The 20,283-nt window shown below is 50.5% G+C and overlaps 1 protein-coding gene across 2 annotated transcripts; it reads left to right on the top strand.

Annotated features, from left to right (window-relative positions):
• Positions 1–1,866: 1,866 nt before the first annotated feature.
• Positions 1,867–17,895, top strand: LOC142919871 (uncharacterized). 2 transcript variants are annotated; one of them, XM_076062542.1, is made up of 8 exons: positions 1,867–1,917; positions 9,354–9,797; positions 10,125–10,360; positions 11,213–11,435; positions 11,959–12,179; positions 12,710–12,932; positions 13,445–13,626; positions 16,369–17,895. In XM_076062542.1, the coding sequence occupies exons 2-8, from the start codon at positions 9,650–9,652 to the stop codon at positions 16,372–16,374; spliced, it is 1,239 nt and encodes a 412-aa protein (XP_075918657.1). In that variant the 5' UTR covers positions 1,867–1,917; positions 9,354–9,649; the 3' UTR covers positions 16,375–17,895. The 2 variants fall into 2 exon arrangements, with proteins under 2 accessions (XP_075918657.1, XP_075918656.1); XM_076062541.1 differs by lacking the exon at positions 16,369–17,895 and adding an exon at positions 15,302–15,428.
• The last annotated feature ends 2,388 nt before the right edge of the window (positions 17,896–20,283 follow it).

Below are 20,283 nucleotides of genomic sequence, written 5' to 3'. Positions count from 1 at the left end.
TTGAATAAGTGATGTTAGGACAAAGTGTGTGTGTGTTTTGGAAGTAACCTGTACAGAGAACTCTTGTGTTTCACGAAGCGTCTGCCTCTGGAGCAACTCATCGTCTTTGAAATAGGGAGCACGCTCGGATCATTCATCAGTTACAAGGCATACCACTTGAAAGTTACACGTATAGGAGGAGGTACATTCTCTACAACACGAATTGTAGTTTTGTCTTACGTGTTGACGTAGATTTTGTCTAACTAGGACTAGAAATGCTCCTTGCTGATTCACGTCTGGATGTTCGTTACCTATCGGTTGAAGCAAACCCCACTGCTGTTGTTGAGACGCTGTGCACCAATAATGGTCCAACACATTGACGGCCTTCAGGCCAGGAAAGTCACAACATTTACGGCACACGAAGGACGCATTCACGCAAGTACCCCATGCTCCGTTTTGAAGTTTTAAAATGAAACATCTTTGAATTGTGTTGTGTTTTGAATTAGATGATTTTATTTCTTCATTAAAAGCTTGTATCAATTTACATCTGAAAGACTTCATTGAAAAGGACATTTCGTGTGAATTTTCTCTCGTCATTAAGTAGATGGCCTTGCCGGGGGTTCGGACACAAACAGTGTACACACAGTGTACACACACACAGTGTACACACACAATGTACACACAGTGTACACACAGTGTACACATGCACACAGTGTACACACACAGTGTATACACACATAGCGTACACACACACAGTGTATACACAGTGTACACACTGACAGTGTACACGCACACAGTGTATACACTGTACACATACACAGGGTATACACTGTACACACACAGTGTACACACATACAGTGTATACACACAGTGTACACACACAGGGTACACACACAGTGTATATACACACACAGTGACACACACAGTGACACATAGTGTACACACAGAGTGTACACACACACAGTGACACAACAACAACCGCCATTCTCTACTAAGTGGCGGTGACGTCACCACGACGCTTATGCCAGGCACAGTGACACACAGTGTACACACACACACAGTGTGTACACACACTGTACACACACACAGTGTACACACACACAGTGCACACTCTGTGTACGTGTACACAGAGTGTACACACACACAGTGTACGCACACACAGTGTACACACATAGTTTACATACACACAGTGTGTACACAATAGTTTCAGTTGATATATATTTGGTATACCCCTGTGAGCCATTCGGCTCTTGAATCAAGTGCAACCACAACAAACACAAACAAGAACAAAAAACACATCTTAAAGTTACTACTTTGTGTGACTCTGCAAACAGAAAATCCATGAAAAAAATAGCAAAATGTTGCTGAGAAAAGCACCGTACACCAACGCTGTGCTAAAAATCCCAGTGGGATGCAATGTCCACGTTGTTGTTGCTGAGTTCAAGGGAGGGAGCAATGGAAAATGAATCTAAATCAACTTAAACTCCAATCCCGCTCTGTGACGTCACTACTCAGCATCACCTCATCGGCGTGAAACGCCAGGGGGAGGTGTACCTCGCCAGTGACGTCATGTCACCAAGGTATTCACCCCACCCCGTCTACCGCGCCCTTGAGCGTGACGTCACCTCTGCCTGGGTCAACTTGCGTTATCTGTTCAAGTACAATCCTTATTTGGGCAAAGCTACGCCCGGTGACTGGCGGCTCATTGACATAATATATTCGTGTCGACTGTCGGGAGTTTATTGCGACGGGTTCAGCACCCACGCCCCATCCCTCCACGTATGGGCCGGGCTCATTAACATAATTTATTTAAATTAAGACCCGCTCGTTGCGAGAGGGGAGTGTTCTTGTACCACGCAAGTGACGTCACCTACTGCTGCTGCGTGACGTCACGAGGTAACAGAAATCTGCTGCTCCGTGCGTGAACTGAAATCCGAGGTGAGAAATTCTCATCGCGGTTGTGGTGGTGGTGGTTGTTGTGGTTGTTGTTTACCGAGGTAGAGCCTCGCTCTCTCGTAGGGATGTCAATTGAGTAGCAGCGAGCATTGGAATCGATGTCCAGGTTGGAACTTTACAACGTGGGGCCTAGCCACGCGGGGCCTTGCCTCCTGCCCTCGCCTGATCGCGTTTGCTTTAATTATCTCGCTTAGTTGAGCAATCTTTGTAAGAAAGTAATCTACCAGGCTTTGCGTTTATTGTGTGTTGATCGACTCTCAGTGTTGCATTGCATTACATTTCCAAGTTTTACTCAGTTTGTTTGATTAAGTGAGCTTTTGATTTAAAGCTTTCTTGACTGCAGGGATTCATATTCTTGGTTCTGTCGGTAAAGTCACCACCACGTAGAAGGGGAACATTAAAATAATAAAAATATAAAACAATAAAATTATCACGACGTTTCGACTGCAACACAAGAAGCAATCATCATCAGGTGTGAAAACCATCAGCAAGAAAACCATCAGCAAGAACAGGGGGAGATCATACAAACTCCAATCACTCCCTCTGTAGCACAGCAAGAGATCATACAAACTCCACTCACTCACTCTGTAGTACAGGGGGAGATCATACAAACTCCACTCTGTAGAACAGGGAGAGATTATACAAATTCCACTCTCTAACTATGTAGAACAGGGGGATATCATACAAACTCCACTCTGTAGAACAGGGGGAGATCATACAAACTCCACTCTCTAGAACAGGGGGAGATCATACAAACTCCACTGACTGTAGAACAGGGGGAGATCATACAAACTCCACTCTCTAGAACATTGGGAGATCATACAAACTCCACTCTCTAGAACAGTGGGAGATCATACAAACTGCCCTCACTCTGTAGAAGAGGGGGAGATCAAACAAACTTCACTCTTTAGAACAGGGGGAGATCATAAAAAACTCCACTCTCTCACTCTGTAGAACAGGGGGAGATCATACAAACTCCACTCACTCTGTAGAAGAGGGGGAATCATACAAACTCCACTCACTCTTTAGAACAGGGGGAGATCATATAAACTCCACTCTCTACAACAGGGGGAGATCATACAAACTCCACTCTCTCACTCTGTAGAACAGGGGGAGATCATACATACTCCACTCACTCTGTAGAACAGGGGGAGATCATACAAACTCCACTCACTCTGTAGAAGAGGGGGATATCATACAAACTCCACTCTCTAGAACAGGGGGAGATCATACAAACTTCACTCACTCTGTAGAACAGCGGGAGATCATACAAACTCCACTCACTCTGTAGAACAGGGGGATAACATACAAACTCCACTCTCTAGAACAGGGGGAGATCATACAAACTCCACTACAGGGGAGATCACACAAACTCCACTCACTCTGTAGAACAGGGGGAGATCATACAAACTCCACTACAGGGGATATCATACAAACTCCACTCTCTAGAACAGGGGGAGATCATACAAACACCACTCTCTTAGAACAGGGGGATATCATATAAATTCCACTCTCTAGAACAGGGGGAGATCATACAAACTCTACCCTCGCTCACTTTGCAAAACAGAAGGATATAATACAAACTCCACTCGCTATTATCAGGTAAGCTACTTTACGTAACTTTCAGCCACGGATTATTCAATGCACACTATAACTGTAGTTTGTGTGTTTTTATGGTTTTGGTCGAATAGTTGGTTAATATAGCAGCAGACACAACACCGTGCATTACTAGGCCCGACCCAGGCTCTTCCACGTGGGCGACCCACTAGGCCCAAACTCCGTGTAGACGTGGAACCGTGCCTCTAATGCTGTTCTTGCCGTTGTTGTTGCTGCTGCTGTTGTTGCTGTGACACCTCTCAGCGTGGTTGTCTCTCTCTCGTCTCATTGGGCACACTGCCTCGTGTCTCTAGTCCGGAAGACTCCACCATCCATTTCAACTGGGTGGACCCCGTGCCCTCTGAATCTGGTTAGACCTTCACACATTCGAACCTCATGGTGGGACCTCAGGGTCCCGTAAGCCCCCGGCTCTCGCACGAACTGCGTTGCGACGTCATTTTATATCTGTTCAAGGCGAACTATTCCTCTCGACGAGCTTTACACGATGCGCTAATCAAAATTTTGTTCAGTCTGCGCATTCGTCCTCGCTGCTGTGCTTGGACGACGCACCATGACGAGGACAGAATTATCTCAGCGCCAGGTGGGTCACGGCGTTTACGTGCGCGGTGGGGACGGAGTCGCCCAAAATAAACGAATTTCGATTTTTACTTCCGTTTGGTTCATTTCACGTCAGGGGCCCTCCGACAACATTGACCGCCACTGAGTTGTCACGTGACTGTTCATTACTGCACCCCCCACCACCTCCCACCCCCCCTTTGCATTTTACAATTCTCACGAAGAAAAATTAGTTGCAAAGAAAAATAAAATACAAACATCATCCCAATGTCTGTGTTCACTTTCATTATTTTTTTTGTATCTCGAAACTTAAACTCAAAATGTCAATGCCAAGACAACTATCTCCCCATCCCCATGTAGACTGTAACAGGTTGTAGGGGCAAGTGGTGCTAGTAGCGAGCAGCAGCACCTACGGCGGCACCGCCCTCGGGGGGGGGGGGGGGGGGCAGGGTCAAGGTCAGGCACGGGGTAAAGGTCAAAGTCAGGAGCATCAGGGTCAAGGTCACGAGCGGGGTGATGGTCAAGAGCCAATCCAGCTCGTGCCCTCACCCTTGGGGAGCAGGACACCTCTGGAGGCTGCAGCTCCACGCCACCAAATCGCTGCACCGCCACCGCCGCTCCCACAACGCAGCAGGGACGTTGCAGCAGTCAGAACAAAGGGTTTGGATATCCACTGCGGTCATTCTCAATGCAGCAACGGACGGAGGCCTCCACCCACCCCCCACTTTACATCGCCGTCGGTAAATCACGCGTCACGCATTGAGACTCACACGAGCACCGTCAGTAGTGGGCGCAGTAGTGGCTGGGAAGTCGTGGGTTCGATCCTGACCCTGACGATGCCTGCTGCTGCTGCTGCTGTATATTGGGAGTTTGTGTGCCTCTCATCACGGTGGCTATGAGATGTTAACTACCTCGCCTGGTGTACAGGAGGTTGTGGGTTCGATCATGTCCCTGAGAGATGTTAACTACCTCGCCTGGTGTACAGGAGGTCGTGGGTTAGATCATGTCGCTGAGAGATGTTAACTACCTCGCCTGGTATACAGGAGGTCGTGGGTTAGATCATGTCCCTGAGAGATGTTAACTACCTCGCCTGGTATACAGGAGGTCGTGGGTTAGATCATGTCCCTGAGAGATGTTAACTACCTCGCCTGGTATACAGGAGGTCGTGGGTTAGATCATGTCTCTGAGAGATGTTAACTACCTCGCCTGGTCTACAGGAGTTCGTGGGTTAGATCATGTCCCTGAGAGATGTTAACTACCTCGCCTGGTGTACAGGAGGTCGTGGGTTCGATCATGTCTCTGAGAGATGTTAACTACCTCGCCTGGTGTACAGGAGGTCGTGGGTTAGATCATGTCCCTGAGAGATGTTAACTACCTCTCCTGGTCTACACGAGGTTGTGGGTTAGATCATGTCCCTGAGAGATGTTAACTACCTCGCCTGGTGTACAGGAGGTCGTGGGTTAGATCATGTCCCTGAGAGATGTGAACTACCTCGCCTGGTGTACAGGAGATCGTGGGTTAGATCATGTTTTTGAGAGATGTTAACTACCTCGCCTGGTGTACAGGAGGTCGTGGGTTAGATCATGTCCCTGAGAGATGTGAACTACCTCGCCTGGTGTACAGGAGGTTGTGGGTTAGATAATGTCCCTGAGAGATGTCAACTACCTCGCCTGGTGTACAGGAGGTCGTGGGTTAGATCATGTCCCTGAGAGATGTTAACTACCTCGCCTGGTGTACAGGAGGTCGTGGGTTCGATACTGACCCTGACGATGCCTGCTGTTGCTGTATATTTGGAGTTTGTGTACCTCTCATAATGGTGGCTATGAGATGTTAACTACCTCGCCTGGTGTACAGGAGGTCGTGGGTTCGATCATGTCCCTGAGAGATGTTAACTACCTCGCCTGGTGTACAGGAGGTCGTGGGTTAGATCATGTCCCTGAGAGATGTTAACTACCTCGCCTGGTCTACAGGAGGTTGTGGGTTAGATCATGTCCCTGAGAGATGTTAACTACCTCGCCTGGTGTACAGGAGGTCGTGGGTTAGATCATGTCCCTGAGAGATGTGAACTACCTCGCCTGGTGTACAGGAGGTCGTGGGTTAGATCATGTCCCTGAGAGATGTGAACTACCTCGCCTGGTGTACAGGAGGTCATGGGTTAGATCATGTCCCTGAGAGATGTCAACTACCTCTCCTGGTGTACAGGAGGTCGTGGGTTAGATCATGTCTCTGAGAGATGTTAACTACCTCGCCTGGTATACAGGAGTTCGTGGGTTAGATCATGTCCCTGAGAGATGTTAACTACCTCGCCTGGTGTACAGGAGGTCGTGGGTTCGATCATGTCCCTGAGAGATGTTAACTACCTCGCCTGGTGTACAGGAGGTCGTGGGTTAGATCATGTCCCTGAGAGATGTTAACTACCTCTCCTGGTCTACAGGAGGTTGTGGGTTAGATCATGTCCCTGAGAGATGTTAACTACCTCGCCTGGTGTACAGGAGGTCGTGGGTTAGATCATGTCCCTGAGAGATGTGAACTACCTCGCCTGGTGTACAGGAGATCGTGGGTTAGATCATGTTTTTGAGAGATGTTAACTACCTCGCCTGGTGTACAGGAGGTCGTGGGTTAGATCATGTCCCTGAGAGATGTGAACTACCTCGCCTGGTGTACAGGAGGTTGTGGGTTAGATAATGTCCCTGAGAGATGTCAACTACCTCGCCTGGTGTACAGGAGGTCGTGGGTTAGATCATGTCCCTGAGAGATGTTAACTACCTCGCCTGGTGTACAGGAGGTCGTGGGTTCGATACTGACCCTGACGATGCCTGCTGTTGCTGTATATTTGGAGTTTGTGTACCTCTCATAATGGTGGCTATGAGATGTTAACTACCTCGCCTGGTGTACAGGAGGTCGTGGGTTCGATCATGTCCCTGAGAGATGTTAACTACCTCGCCTGGTGTACAGGAGGTCGTGGGTTAGATCATGTCCCTGAGAGATGTTAACTACCTCGCCTGGTCTACAGGAGGTTGTGGGTTAGATCATGTCCCTGAGAGATGTTAACTACCTCGCCTGGTGTACAGGAGGTCGTGGGTTCGATCATGTCCCTGAGAGATGTTAACTACCTCGCCTGGTGTACAGGAGGTCGTGGGTTAGATCATGTCCCTGAGAGATGTTAACTACCTCGCCTGGTCTACAGGAGGTTGTGGGTTAGATCATGTCCCTGAGAGATGTTAACTACCTCGCCTGGTGTACAGGAGGTCGTGGGTTAGATCATGTCCCTGAGAGATGTGAACTACCTCGCCTGGTGTACAGGAGGTCGTGGGTTAGATCATGTCCCTGAGAGATGTCAACTACCTCGCCTGGTGTACAGGAGGTCGTGGGTTAGATCATGTCCCTGAGAGATGTCAACTACCTCGCCTGGTTTACAGGAGGTCGTGGGTTAGATCATGTCCCTGAGAGATGTTAACTACCTCGCCTGGTGTACAGGAGGTCGTGGGTTTGATCATGTCCCTGAGAGATGTTAACTACCTCGCCTGGTGTACAGGAGGTCGTGGGTTAGATCATGTCCCTGAGAGATGTTAACTACCTCGCCTGGTATACAGGAGGTTGTGGGTTAGATCATGTCCCTGAGAGATGTTAACTACCTCGCCTGGTGTACAGGAGGTCGTGGGTTAGATCATGTCCCTGAGAGATGTGAACTACCTCGCCTGGTGTACAGGAGATCGTGGGTTAGATCATGTTTTTGAGAGATGTTAACTACCTCGCCTGGTGTACAGGAGGTCGTGGATTAGATCATGTCCCTGAGAGATGTGAACTACCTCGCCTGGTGTACAGGAGGTCGTGGGTTAGATAATGTCCCTGAGAGATGTCAACTACCTCGCCTGGTGTACAGGAGGTCGTGGGTTAGATCATGTCCCTGAGAGATGTTAACTACCTCGCCTGGTGTACAGGAGGTCGTGGGTTCGATACTGACCCTGACGATGCCTGCTGTTGCTGTATATTTGGAGTTTGTGTACCTCTCATAATGGTGGCTATGAGATGTTAACTACCTCGCCTGGTGTGCAGGAGGTCGTGGGTTCGTTCATGTCCCTGAGAGATGTTAACTACCTCGCCTGGTGTACAGGAGGTCGTGGGTTAGATCATGTCCCTGAGAGATGTTAACTACCTCGCCTGGTCTACAGGAGGTTGTGGGTTAGATCATGTCCCTGAGAGATGTTAACTACCTCGCCTGGTGTACAGGAGGTCGTGGGTTAGATCATGTCCCTGAGAGATGTGAACTACCTCGCCCGGTGTACAGGAGCTCGTGGGTTCGATCCTGACCCTGACGATCATCATGGGGGCTGTGAGATGTTAACTACCTCGCCTGGTGTACAGGAGGTCGTGGGTTAGATCATGTCCCTGAGAGATGTTAACTACCTCGCCTGGTATACAGGAGGTTGTGGGTTCGATCCTGACCCTGACGATGCCTGCTGCTGTATATTTGGAGTTTGTGTACCTCTCATCACGGTGGCTATGAGATGTTAACTACCTCGCCTGGTATCCAGGAGGTCGTGGGTTCGATCCTGACTTTGACGATGCCTGCTGCTGCTGTATATTTAGAGTTTGTGTGCCTTTCATCACGGTGGCTGTGAGATGTTAACTACCTCGCCTGGTATACAGGTGGTCGTGGGTTCGATACTGACTTTGACGATGCCTGCTGCTGTATATTTGGAGTTTGTGTGCCTCTCATCACGGTGGCTATGAGATGTTAACTACCTCGCCTGATGTACAGGAGGTCGTGGGTTCGATCCGGACCCTGACGATGCCTGCTGCTGCTGCTGTATATTTGGAGTTTGTGTCTCTCTCTCCGTGATCGTGTGGATGTTTCTCCGGGTCCTCCGGTATTTGGCTGCGATCCATGTCCACGTGATAAGCCAACTAAGTTGAACTTTCATTTGTGGCCAGGTCGCTTCTGAAAAAATAGCTACGTAGCTCTGTGGAGACTTATAAATATATATTTTTTTATGTAAAAAATGGTTTATTATAACATATTAAATATAAAATATAATATATCCATTAAAACAAAATGCTATATTATATGAAATAAATCTATAAAAAGAATTACGAACAAAAAGGTGTATTATATATTTAATATTATAACATGAAATATAATAAAACCATTAAGGGGCCATTCATTTAGTAGACACGCAAAAATCTGTCAAAACTTGACCACCTCTCTCCCTCCCTGTACGCACGCGGAATTTTTACACCACCAGCACCACCCATCAGCACCACCCACCACCAGCAGCACCACCACTACCAGCACCACCAGCAGCAGCACCACCACCCATCAGCACCACCCACCACCAGCACCACCCCCCTCAGCACCACCACCAGCAGCAGCAGCACCACCACCACCAGCACCACCACCACCAGCAGCAGCACCACCACCATTACGATCCACTACCACCACAATCCACCAGCACCACCACCACCACCACGATCCACCAGCATTACGATCCACCACCACGATCCACCAGCACCACGATCCAGCACCACCACCATCAGCTCCATGGCCTCGGGATTTGTCCGCACGGCGTCTCTGTACAGCAGCAGCAGCAGGAGGAGGAGGAGGAGGCGTCTGGGGTCTCTCCCGGGGTCTCTCCTCGCAGTCTGTGTCGCCGCCACCGCCGTCTACGCGGTGGTGACCGCTCACGAAGGTAACGAGACGAGTGGGGAGCTCACAAAGTGTGTCACACTGTCACACACACTGTGTGACAGTGTGTGTCACTGTGTGTTAGTAACACTGTTACACACAGTGTGTGTGTGTTATACACACACAGTGTGTTACATACAGTGTGTATATAACACATTGTGTGTATATAACACACAGTGTGTGTGTTATATACACACAGTGTGTGTTACACACACACACACTGTAACACTCCCTCTCCTCCCTCCTTGACCCCGTGACCCCCGACGCTCGTCCTGACCCCGTCACCACCCGGGGGGCGGCTCCCCCCTCCCCCCCTCCCCCCGGCGTGCAGGGCGGGGCCAGCCCCAGCGCCCCTCCCTGCAGGACGGCCTCCCGGCCAACGTCACGGCGGTGGTGGGGAGCGACGCTCAGCTCCGCTGCGTCGTTCTGAAGCAGGGCGGCGATGGCGGCGATGAGCACCACCACCAGCACCAGCAGCACCACCACCACGTGCAGTGGCTCAAGCACGTGGAGGTGAACGGGAGCCTGGAGGCGCCCAACAGCTCGCCCTACGTACGCATTGTCACGGTGAGCGAGCGAGGCATGGGGGCACTCACTCACCACTCACTCACTCATCCACTCACTCACCACTCACTCACTCACCACTCACTCACCACTCACCCACTCACTCACCCACTCACCCACTCACCACTCACTCACTCACCACTCACCCACTCACTCACCCACTCACTCACTCACCACTCACTCACCACTCACCCACTCACTCACCCACTCACCCACTCACCACTCACTCACTCACCACTCACTCACCACTCACTCACTCACTCACCACTCACTTACCACTCACCCACTCACTCACCCACTCACTCACTCACTCACCCACTCACTCACTCACTCACCCACCCACTCACCCACTCACTCACCCACCCACCCACTCACCCACTCAGCCACCCACCCACTCACCCACCCACCCACTCACTCACTCACCCACCCACTCACTCACTCACTCACCCACTCACCCACCCACACTCACCCACCCACTCACCCACTCACTCACCCACTCACACACTCGCCCACTCACTCACCCACTCACTCACCCACCCACTCACCCACCCACTCACTCACCCACCCACTCACCCACCCACTCACCCACTCACTCACCCACCCACCCACTCACTCACTCACCCACCCACTCACCCACCCACTCACTCACCTACCCACCCACCCACCCAAACTCAGCGGAGGCCGACGTCGCCCTCAACACAACAGGACCCAGAAGCTCCCGGCTTGGCTCAGACTCTACGCGTTCGCTGAGTAACAACAAATACAAAAAAATGAACCCCACGTTGGCGTGGGAACGCAAGATTCTGACTTCCTCTCGCCTCGCTCTCTCCGTGCCGCCCGTCGGTTCGCGTCAAGACGGTCGGAGTGGAGGTCACGGACGTGGAGGCGAACGTCCTCTACCTGCGTAACGTCAGCACGGACGACTCGGGCCGCTACACCTGCCTGGCGGTCAACGCCGTGGGGTTCGCTCGGCGCTCCGCCTGGCTGCTCGTCGTGCCAGGCGAGACGCCGGCGGGGGGCCGCACACTCGCCGCCACGACGACCTCGGGGGCCGGGAAGATGTTGACCACCTCGCCTGGTACGCAGGAGGTCGTGGGTTCCATCCCGACCCTGACGACGCCTGCTGCTGCTGCTGTATATGTGGAGTTTGCGTCTCTCTCTGTCATCGTCATCATCCTCACGGTGGCTAGGGAGACGTGACAACAAGAGTGACCCCGGCAGTGTCGTGTGTCACCGTGTGTCACCGTGTGTCACCGTGTGTCACCGTGTGTGTGTCACCGTGTGTCACCGCGTGTCACCGTGCGTGTGTCACCGTGTGTCACCGTCTGTGTGTGTGTGTCACCGTGTGTCACCGCGTGTCACCGTGTGTCACCGTGCGTGTGTCACCGTGTGTCACCGTGTGTGTGTCACCATGTGACACAGTTTGTAACACAGTGTGTGACACACAGTGTCACACACTGTGTGACACTGTGTGTCACACTCCCTCCCTCCCTCTCCTCCCTCCCTCCTTGACCCCGTGACCCCCGACGCTCGTCCTGACCCCGCCACCACCCGGGGGGTGGCTCCCCCCTCCCCCCTCCCCCCCTCCCCCTGGCGTGCAGGGCGGGGCCAGCCCCAGCGCCCCTCCCTGCAGGACGGCCTCCCGGCCAACGTCACGGCGGTGGTGGGGAGCGACGCTCAGCTCCGCTGCGTCGTTCTGAAGGGCAGCAATGGTGGCGATGAGCACCACAACAACCACCACCACGTGCAGTGGCTCAAGCACGTGGAGGTGAACGGGAGTCTGGAGGCGCCCAACGGCTCGCCCTACGTACGCATTGTCACGGTGAGCGAGCGAGGCACGAGGGGACTCACTCACTCACCACTCACCCACCCACTCACTCACACACTCACTCACCCACTCACTCACCCACTCACTCACCCACTCACCCACTCACCCACCCACTCACTCACCCACCCACTCACCCACTCACTCACTCACTCACCCACTCACTCACTCACCCACCCACTCACACACTCACCCACTCACTCACCCACTCACTCACTCACCCACCCACTCACTCACTCACCCACCCACTCACCCACTCACTCACCCACTCACTCACTCACTCACCCACTCACTCGCCCACTCACCCACCTACCCACCCACTCACCCACCCACCCACCCAAACTCAGCGGAGTCCGACGTCGCCCTCAACACAACAGGACCCAGAAGCTCCCCGCTTGGCTCAGACTCTACGCGTTCGCTGAGTAACAACAAATACAAAAATATAAACCCCACGTTGGCGTGGGAACGCAAGATTCTGACTTCCTCCCACCTCGCTCTCTCTGTGCCGCCCGTCGGTTCGCGTCAAGACGGTCGGAGTGGAGGTCACGGACGTGGAGACGAACGTCCTCTACCTGCGCAACGTCAGCACGGACGACTCGGGCCGCTACACCTGCCTGGCGGTCAACGCCGTGGGGTTCGCTCGGCGCTCCGCCTGGCTGCTCGTCGTGCCGGGCGAGACGCCGGCGGGGGGCCGCACGCTCGCCGCCACGACGACCTCGGGGGCCGGGAAGATGTTGACCGCCTCGCCTGGTACGCAGGAGGTCGTGGGTTCCATCCCGACCCTGACGACGCCTGCTGCTGCTGCTGTATATGTGGAGTTTGCGTCTCTCTCTGTCATCGTCATCATCGTCATCATCACGGTGGCTAGGGAGACGTGACAACAAGAGTGACCCCAAGGTCACCGTGTGTCACCGTGTGTCACCGTGTGTGTGTCACCGTGTGTCACCGTGTGTCACCGTGTGTGTGTGCTCCCCGTGTGTCACCGTGTGTCACCGTGCGTGTGCTCCCCGTGTGCTCCCCGTGTGTCACCGTGCGTGTGTCACCGTGTGTCACCGTGTGTGTGTGTGTGTGCTCCCCGTGTATCACCGTGTGTCACCGTGTGTCACCGTGCGTGTGCTCCCCGTGTGTCACCGTGTGTCACCGTGTGTCACCGTGCGTGTGCTCCCCGTGTGTCACCGTGTGTCACCGTGTGTCACCGTGTGTGTGTGTGCTCCCCGTGTGTCACCGTGTGTCACCGTGTGTGTGCTCCCCGTGTGCATCAGCGATGTTTCCCGATGTCCCCGTCACGGAGGAGGCCGTCTCGGCCGCTCCCTTGACGGCGGGCGACGTTTCTTGCACCGCCGGCTTCCTCCTGCTGACCGCCATCGCCGGCGTCGCCGCCTTCTGCCTCACGCAGACGCGGAGGGCGAGGAGAGAGTCGACCGGCGGAGAGGTGGAGATGCAGGTACAGTTGTGGTGGTGGTGGTGGTGGGGGTGGTGGTGGTCGTGGAGGTGGAGGTGGTGGTGGTGGTGGAGGTGGTGGTGGAGGTGGCGGTGTGTGGTGGTGGCGGTGGAGGTGGCGGTGACGGTGTGTGGCGGTGGCGGCGGTGGCGGTGGCAGTGGCGATGGCGGAGGCGGCGGCGGAGGCGGCGGCGGCGGAGGCGGTAGTGGCGGTGGCGGTGGTGGAGGTGGCGGTGGAGGTGGCGGTGGTGGTGGCGGAGGCGGTGGAGGTGGCGGTGGATGTGGTGGTGGAGGTGGTGGTGGTGGTGGCGGTGGTGGAGGTGGTGGTGGTGGATTGGCAGTCACTTGTAAGTGCAATAAACTAGTTTTAATAACAATGATAATGATAAAAACAACGATAATAATGGTAACAATGATAATAAAGGGGGAGTAGTTTGCATGTCTCTGCCATCATCATCATCCTCATCACGGTGGCTACGTAGATGTTCACTGTGAAAAGAGTGACCCCGGCACTCATTTTCACAGCATTAAACAAACGTTAAACAAACGTTTGGCGCTGAGCAGTAATGTTTAGCATGCCTCCCAACATGCAAAACAAACTTGAAATTTGGCATTTGGGTAGCTTCCAGACTGTACACAATGCAAAAAGTATAAAAATAGACTCGTGTATTTTGCACGTCAAGTGAGCGGTGACGTCACGTCTGTGATGTCACCGGCATGCGGCAGCGTCACGCGGTCTGACTGCTGACGTCATCCCCCCCCAAGCCTCCGCGTAGGCCGTGTGTCCCGCACAGACGCGCCGCATCGCTGTCTCGATGTTCTGAGTCAACACGACTGTTTCCAGTTCGCCCTCATAAACACAAAGCAAAAGGTTCGTCTTCTTAGCTCTTTCGGTAAAGTCACGTTGAAGGGAAACAATAAAATAATAAAATAAAGTCTTCTTTGGTTCTTTCGGTAAAGTCACCACGTAGAATGAGAATAAAATAATAAATTGATAAAATAAAATAAGACAATAAAATTATCTTATTTTATCAATTTATTATTTTATTCTCATTCTACGTGATGGTGACTTTACCGAAAGAACCAAAGAAGATGAATCCTTGCAGTCACGAAAGCTTTAAATCGAAATAAAATAAAGTATTCGGCTGTTTGTGCGAAGCGGCAAAAAACTCTCGAACGCTGACCCTCCGACGTCATGAAATTTCTTCTTTGGTTCTTTCGGTAAAGTCGCCGTGTAGAATGAGAATAAAATAATAAATTAATAGAATAAAATAACACAATAAAATTCTCACGACGTTTCGGCCACGACACAAGTGGCCCTCTTCAGGTCGGACGACAGGTCTGTTCCTTTCACCTGAAGAGGGCCACTTGTGTTGTGGCCAAAACGTCGTGAGAATTTTATTGTGTTATTTTATTAATTTATTATTTTATTCTCATTCTACGTGTTGGTGACTTTACCGAAAGAACCAAAGAAGATGAATCCTTGCAGTCACGAAAGCTTTAAATCGTCATGAAATTTGCACAGCTTACGCCGTCTGGAATTTCTAAGGGAACGCGACGATTCTCAGCTCGCCACATCATTCCATTTCCGAGTTGCCTGGTTAAGGTTCAATTTCCTTGAGTGAAAGACATCCGATTTAGTGAAATTGATTTGTTTCGGATTTTTTTCTTTCTTGTAGGCATCAATGTTTTTTCAGGGTTTTCCACTGAAATAAAAGGGAATATTAAATTAATCCAAGACGATAATCCAAGTCCCGGGCGAAGCCGGGTAGTAAAGCTCGTTCATAATAAAGGCTGTCACAAGTCCTACCTGCCTCACGTGGATTTACAATTCCATTTACGTACGAATAAGGTGCACAGAGGTTGATCAAATACAACTGTAAAAGCGAGGTATTGTTGTATAAGCTGAGCGGTATTAACTTCGTATTGTCTTACTCGGGGTCAAGAGGTTGATCAAATACAACTGTAAAAGTGAGGTGTTGTTGTAAAAACTTAGCTGTATTAACTGCGTATTGTCTTACTCGGGGTCAAGAGGTTGATCAAACACAACTGTAAAAGCGAGGTGTTGTTGTATAAGCTGAGCCGTATTAACTGCGTATAGTCTTACTCGGGGTCAAGAGGTTGATCAAATGCAACTGTAAAAGCGAGGCTATTGTTGTTTAAGCTGAGCGGGATTAACTGTGTATAGTCTTACTCAGGGTCAAGAGGTTGATCAAATGCAACTGTATAAGCGAGGTGTTGTTGTTTAAGCTGAGCAAGATTAACTGTGTATAGTCTTACTCGGGGTCAAGAGGTTGATCAAATACAACTGTAAAATCGAGGTGTTGTTATACAAGCTGAGCGGTATTAACTGCGTATAGTCTTACTCGGGGTCAAGAGGTTGATCAAACACAACTGTAAAAGCGAGGCTATTGTTGTATAAGCTGAGCGGTATTAACTGTGTATAGCCTTCCTCGGGGTCAAGAGGTTGAACATTCAAATGAAAGTCGAAGGTCGACTTAGGCCATAATCCGTCAGAGGCGATAACAAAAAAACCGAGCACCACAAAGGCCCTTCTCTCTTAAAACACACATCCCGAGTAGGCGTGTGTATTAATATATAACGCGAGACTACGGTCGTGCACACATCAAACTCTCCCGTACCGCAGCCTGAGCTGCCAATGCGTCCAGTCGCCGCTATCCACATCTTCAGTTGCATTGCCGTCGTAAGACGCTGTTTGTAATCGTGGTCGTCTTTCGCGTCGCAGCAATGAGGGATCTTCACGACGAGCTCGCAGCTGCCGATCTGGGAAGGGTGGCGGCAATGCTTGGGTGAGCAGCAGCAGCAGCAGCAGAAGAAGAGACGCTTTGAAATGGGTTCCATTGGCAAAGAAGTCAGCGGCTCTCGTCTGGTACGGCCACCGAGGGAGGAGGAAGTGGGGCAAGCCCCCCCAAGTTTCGGGTTTGCTCCGACAAGCCCACAGCTGCGAGCCACAGCGGTCTCCACCGCTGGCAGCAAACTCTGAGTCTGAACCGACGACGTTCCACAAATACGCAGCTCCCTATGCGCCAACACCGCCGTCGCATCGAACAAACATCCACTGAATTAATCTTTGTTTTTTTCGGTAAAGTCACGTAGAAATAATAAAAAATCAAATTACATAATATACGACGTTTCGATCGCAACACAAGCAATCATCATCAGGTAGAGGAAACACATAACCGCAGATATATATAGACCTTAAGTAGAAGGAATTAACACAGATATACCAGGGGATACAGAGAGACGGAGCATCACACTAAATCAAACAGGGTTTAGCAAAATTTGGAAACTATGTAAAGCAACACAGACGGTTAAAACACAATTAGCGCATGGTCTAGTTGAATACGCTATTTCAAAGATTGTTAAATTGTAAGTTGAGTGTGAAATTTAAGATAGTGATAGAATACATACCGTAGAGAGACCTATGGGGGAGACACGCACACAGTTAAGAGGTGAAGCAGCTCTGTACCGAGACCTTAAATAGCCAGAGATGGAGGGACTGGGTTTCAGAGACAATGGGACACAAATTAGCATGTACCCAGGCGCAAACCGTTTAGCTATTGCGAATCGTGTGTTGTGTTTCACATCGATATTCTCGATTCTTTCGGTAAAGTCACGTAGACGTAGACGGCAAATGAGGAATATTTTAATTCCTGCAGCCGCGAAAGTTTTCGGTGAAAATTTCATCTTTCAATAACGCGTGGGGTGGAGCGGTTGTCGCCGTGGTGAGCGCGGTGCGCGATGAACTTCACCGCCCGAGTTTGATTCTCCGTCACGGCTAACCGTCAGGTGGCGAGTGACACCTGAGCCAGACCTGGACACCCCCTCATTCAGTATTTGATCCCCTGCTGATGATTTTGTACGTTTTCCCGCTGACAAAGAAATGATCAGTCTAGAATTTTAATGGTAGGTTTATTTGAACAGTGAGAGAACAGAATGACAACAAAAAAATCCAGAGAAACGCATGTCAAAAATGTTATTAATTGATTTGCATTTTAATGAGGGAAATAAGTATTTGACCCCTCTGCAATTTGTCGGTAATGTGTAGAATTCGCCAGCATGCAATGACCTACTCGTTTTGAATGACACTACAATAGTATGTTTTACATCCACTGTTAAGCAGACTCTGCATATTTTTTTTTAAATAGCTTCTTAATCAGATGTTATCTGATGCAGTATATTTCACTGCAGTAATTAAATTTTGTTAAAATGCCTGTCAATTATTTCGATTAAACACTTGTTTGATTTTGTGTGTACATGCATCATTTCATTTATAAGGGTCAAACATTGAATAAGTGATGTTAGGACAAAGTGTGTGTGTGTGTTTTGGAAGTAACCTGTACAGAGAACTCAGGTGAGACCCGTTGTTCTTGTGATACAGGTCAAAGGGTATTTTTGTGTTTCAGGAAGCATCTGGAGCAACTCATTGTCTTTGACATAGGAAGCACACTCGGATCATTCATCAGTTACAAGGCATACCACCTTAAAGTTACACGTATAGGAGGAGATACATTCTCTACAACACGAATTATAATTTTGTCTTACGCGTTGAGGCCACGTGATGTGTCGAAGGCTCTCTGCCAGCTCACAGGACAGACCCAAGTGCCATGTGCTCAATAAGATGACTGACAGGCACCACTGCACCGACTTGGTGTGGTAGACGCTCCGCTCGTTGTTGTGAGCGTCGCTCCTCCGCCCTCCGTTGTTACTGGAGGGCGACTGCCTCCAACTGCCCAGTAGCGTCCTTCACGAGCCTTCTCCACAGAGGCCGATCTTGACACCGCTGGTACCAATCATCGGCAAGCCCACTCAGCTCCACATCCTTCTTGTACAGCATCAGTCCATACATCTTTAAGAGGGTTATCGAAATGCCATGCTACAGATGGGCAGATATGAACGAACATAGCTAATGCATTAACATCTCAACCTTGGTTGGAAAGCGTTAAAAAGGAATGTCTTATTTGACCTGAACTGCATATTGATTGATTTGCATGTAATTTCTAAGACAATGCAAATTTGGCCCAATATGTACAAATCTTTTCCACTAAGCATACATGTTCCAGGCAATGGTTATTCACCGTGAAACGCGATGCAGTTAAGGACAATAAAAAACAACTGTAATACAGAAATCGTGCACTCACATCAGTCTGGGTTAGCGCGTGAGAGGACCTCCTGTAATACTATGATCTTACCAGATACGGAGACAAATTGGCATTAATGCAGATTTGAGGCTATGCGGATGGCTTTGAACCCAATGCACCCTTCAATATTAATGCACATAATGGAGACATGCTTTGTTCACTTTTCTAAACCCATGCTTTTAAAATAATCAAGCAATTTTCTCTGCCAGTCATATTGCCTGATATTACTGTACACACTCACACACACACTCACACACACAAAGATCCCCCGTACAGCCTTCAACAGACTGCTGGGGCAAGTGCTGTTGGTGAGCTCCTATGAACGCCGGCACGCACGGCACTCTAGGGGGAGGGTGGCCAACACCGCACTGGGCCGCCTTTGTCTCCCTTGATATTTACACACCACACTAGGAAGTCATTCAAGACTACATCGATGTAGGGAAAACTCAGAACTGGTTTAAATATCTGCCACTGTTGTGTGTCATGAGCAGGAATCCAATTTGGGTCACCGGGTTACGGAGTGCAGTGCGATAGCCACTAAATTACCGCTCCCCACTCATACACAACAACAAGAACAAAGATCCCCGGTAGAGCATTAACAGACTCTAGGGGCAAGTGCTGTTAGCAAGCACCTATGAAGGATGGCACGGCACACGAGGGGGGTGGGTAGCCAGGACCGCGCCTGGCCGCCTTTGTATCCCAAGTGGCGATGCTCACATCACACGAAGTACTCATTTTTAGGCTGAGTCGACCTAGGGAAGGCCCAGGACCGGTTCAGATAATCGTCACTGGCGGTGTTGGCCGTGAGCGGGAAACGATCCCGGGTCTCCGGGTTCGTAGCGCAGCGTAGCGCTAACCGCTGCCCTACCGCTCGTACAAAGATACGTTTAAACACGCGCACGCAAATACACATTCTGTTTGACTAACACTTCTTTCAAACCGTTCGTAGCCAAACATTTCCGTTGTAGAGTTTCTGGATAATGTCTGGAATTACCACAATTTTAACCGTGACACCACAGTGTGTACACGTACACACACTGTGTGTGTGTACGTATACACACAGTGTGTGTACGTGTGTACACAGTGTGTACACACACACGTACAGTGTGTGTGTACACACAGTGTGTACACACACAGTGTATACATATAGTGTACGTACATACACAGTGTGTACACACGCACAGTGTACACAATAATGTCCACGTTGTTGCTGAGTTCACGCACCCAAGGGAGGGGGCAATGGAAAATGAAGCTAAATCAACTTAAACTCCATCCCCGCTCTGTGACGTCACCACTCAGCATGACCTCAACGGCATGAAGTGCCAGCGGGAGGTGTAACTCGCTAGTGACGTCATGTCACCAAGGTATTCACGCTCCCCCAACCCCGTCCACAGCGTTCTTGAGCGTGACGTCACCTCCGCTTGGGTCACTGCCGATATCAATCCAGTGGCAATCCTTATTTGGGCAAAGCTACGCCCAGTGACTGCGGTTCATTAATA

The sequence above is a fragment of the Petromyzon marinus genome, unplaced genomic scaffold (assembly GCF_048934315.1).
Source record: "Petromyzon marinus isolate PM22_M1 ecotype Great Lakes invasive population unplaced genomic scaffold, UKy_Petmar_22M1.pri1.0 PM_G_Scaffold_65, whole genome shotgun sequence".
In the NCBI taxonomy this organism is placed as follows: Eukaryota; Metazoa; Chordata; class Hyperoartia; order Petromyzontiformes; family Petromyzontidae; genus Petromyzon; species Petromyzon marinus.
The sequence above is the reverse complement of the archived record's forward strand: the minus strand, read 5'-3'. Positions and strand labels throughout refer to the sequence as shown.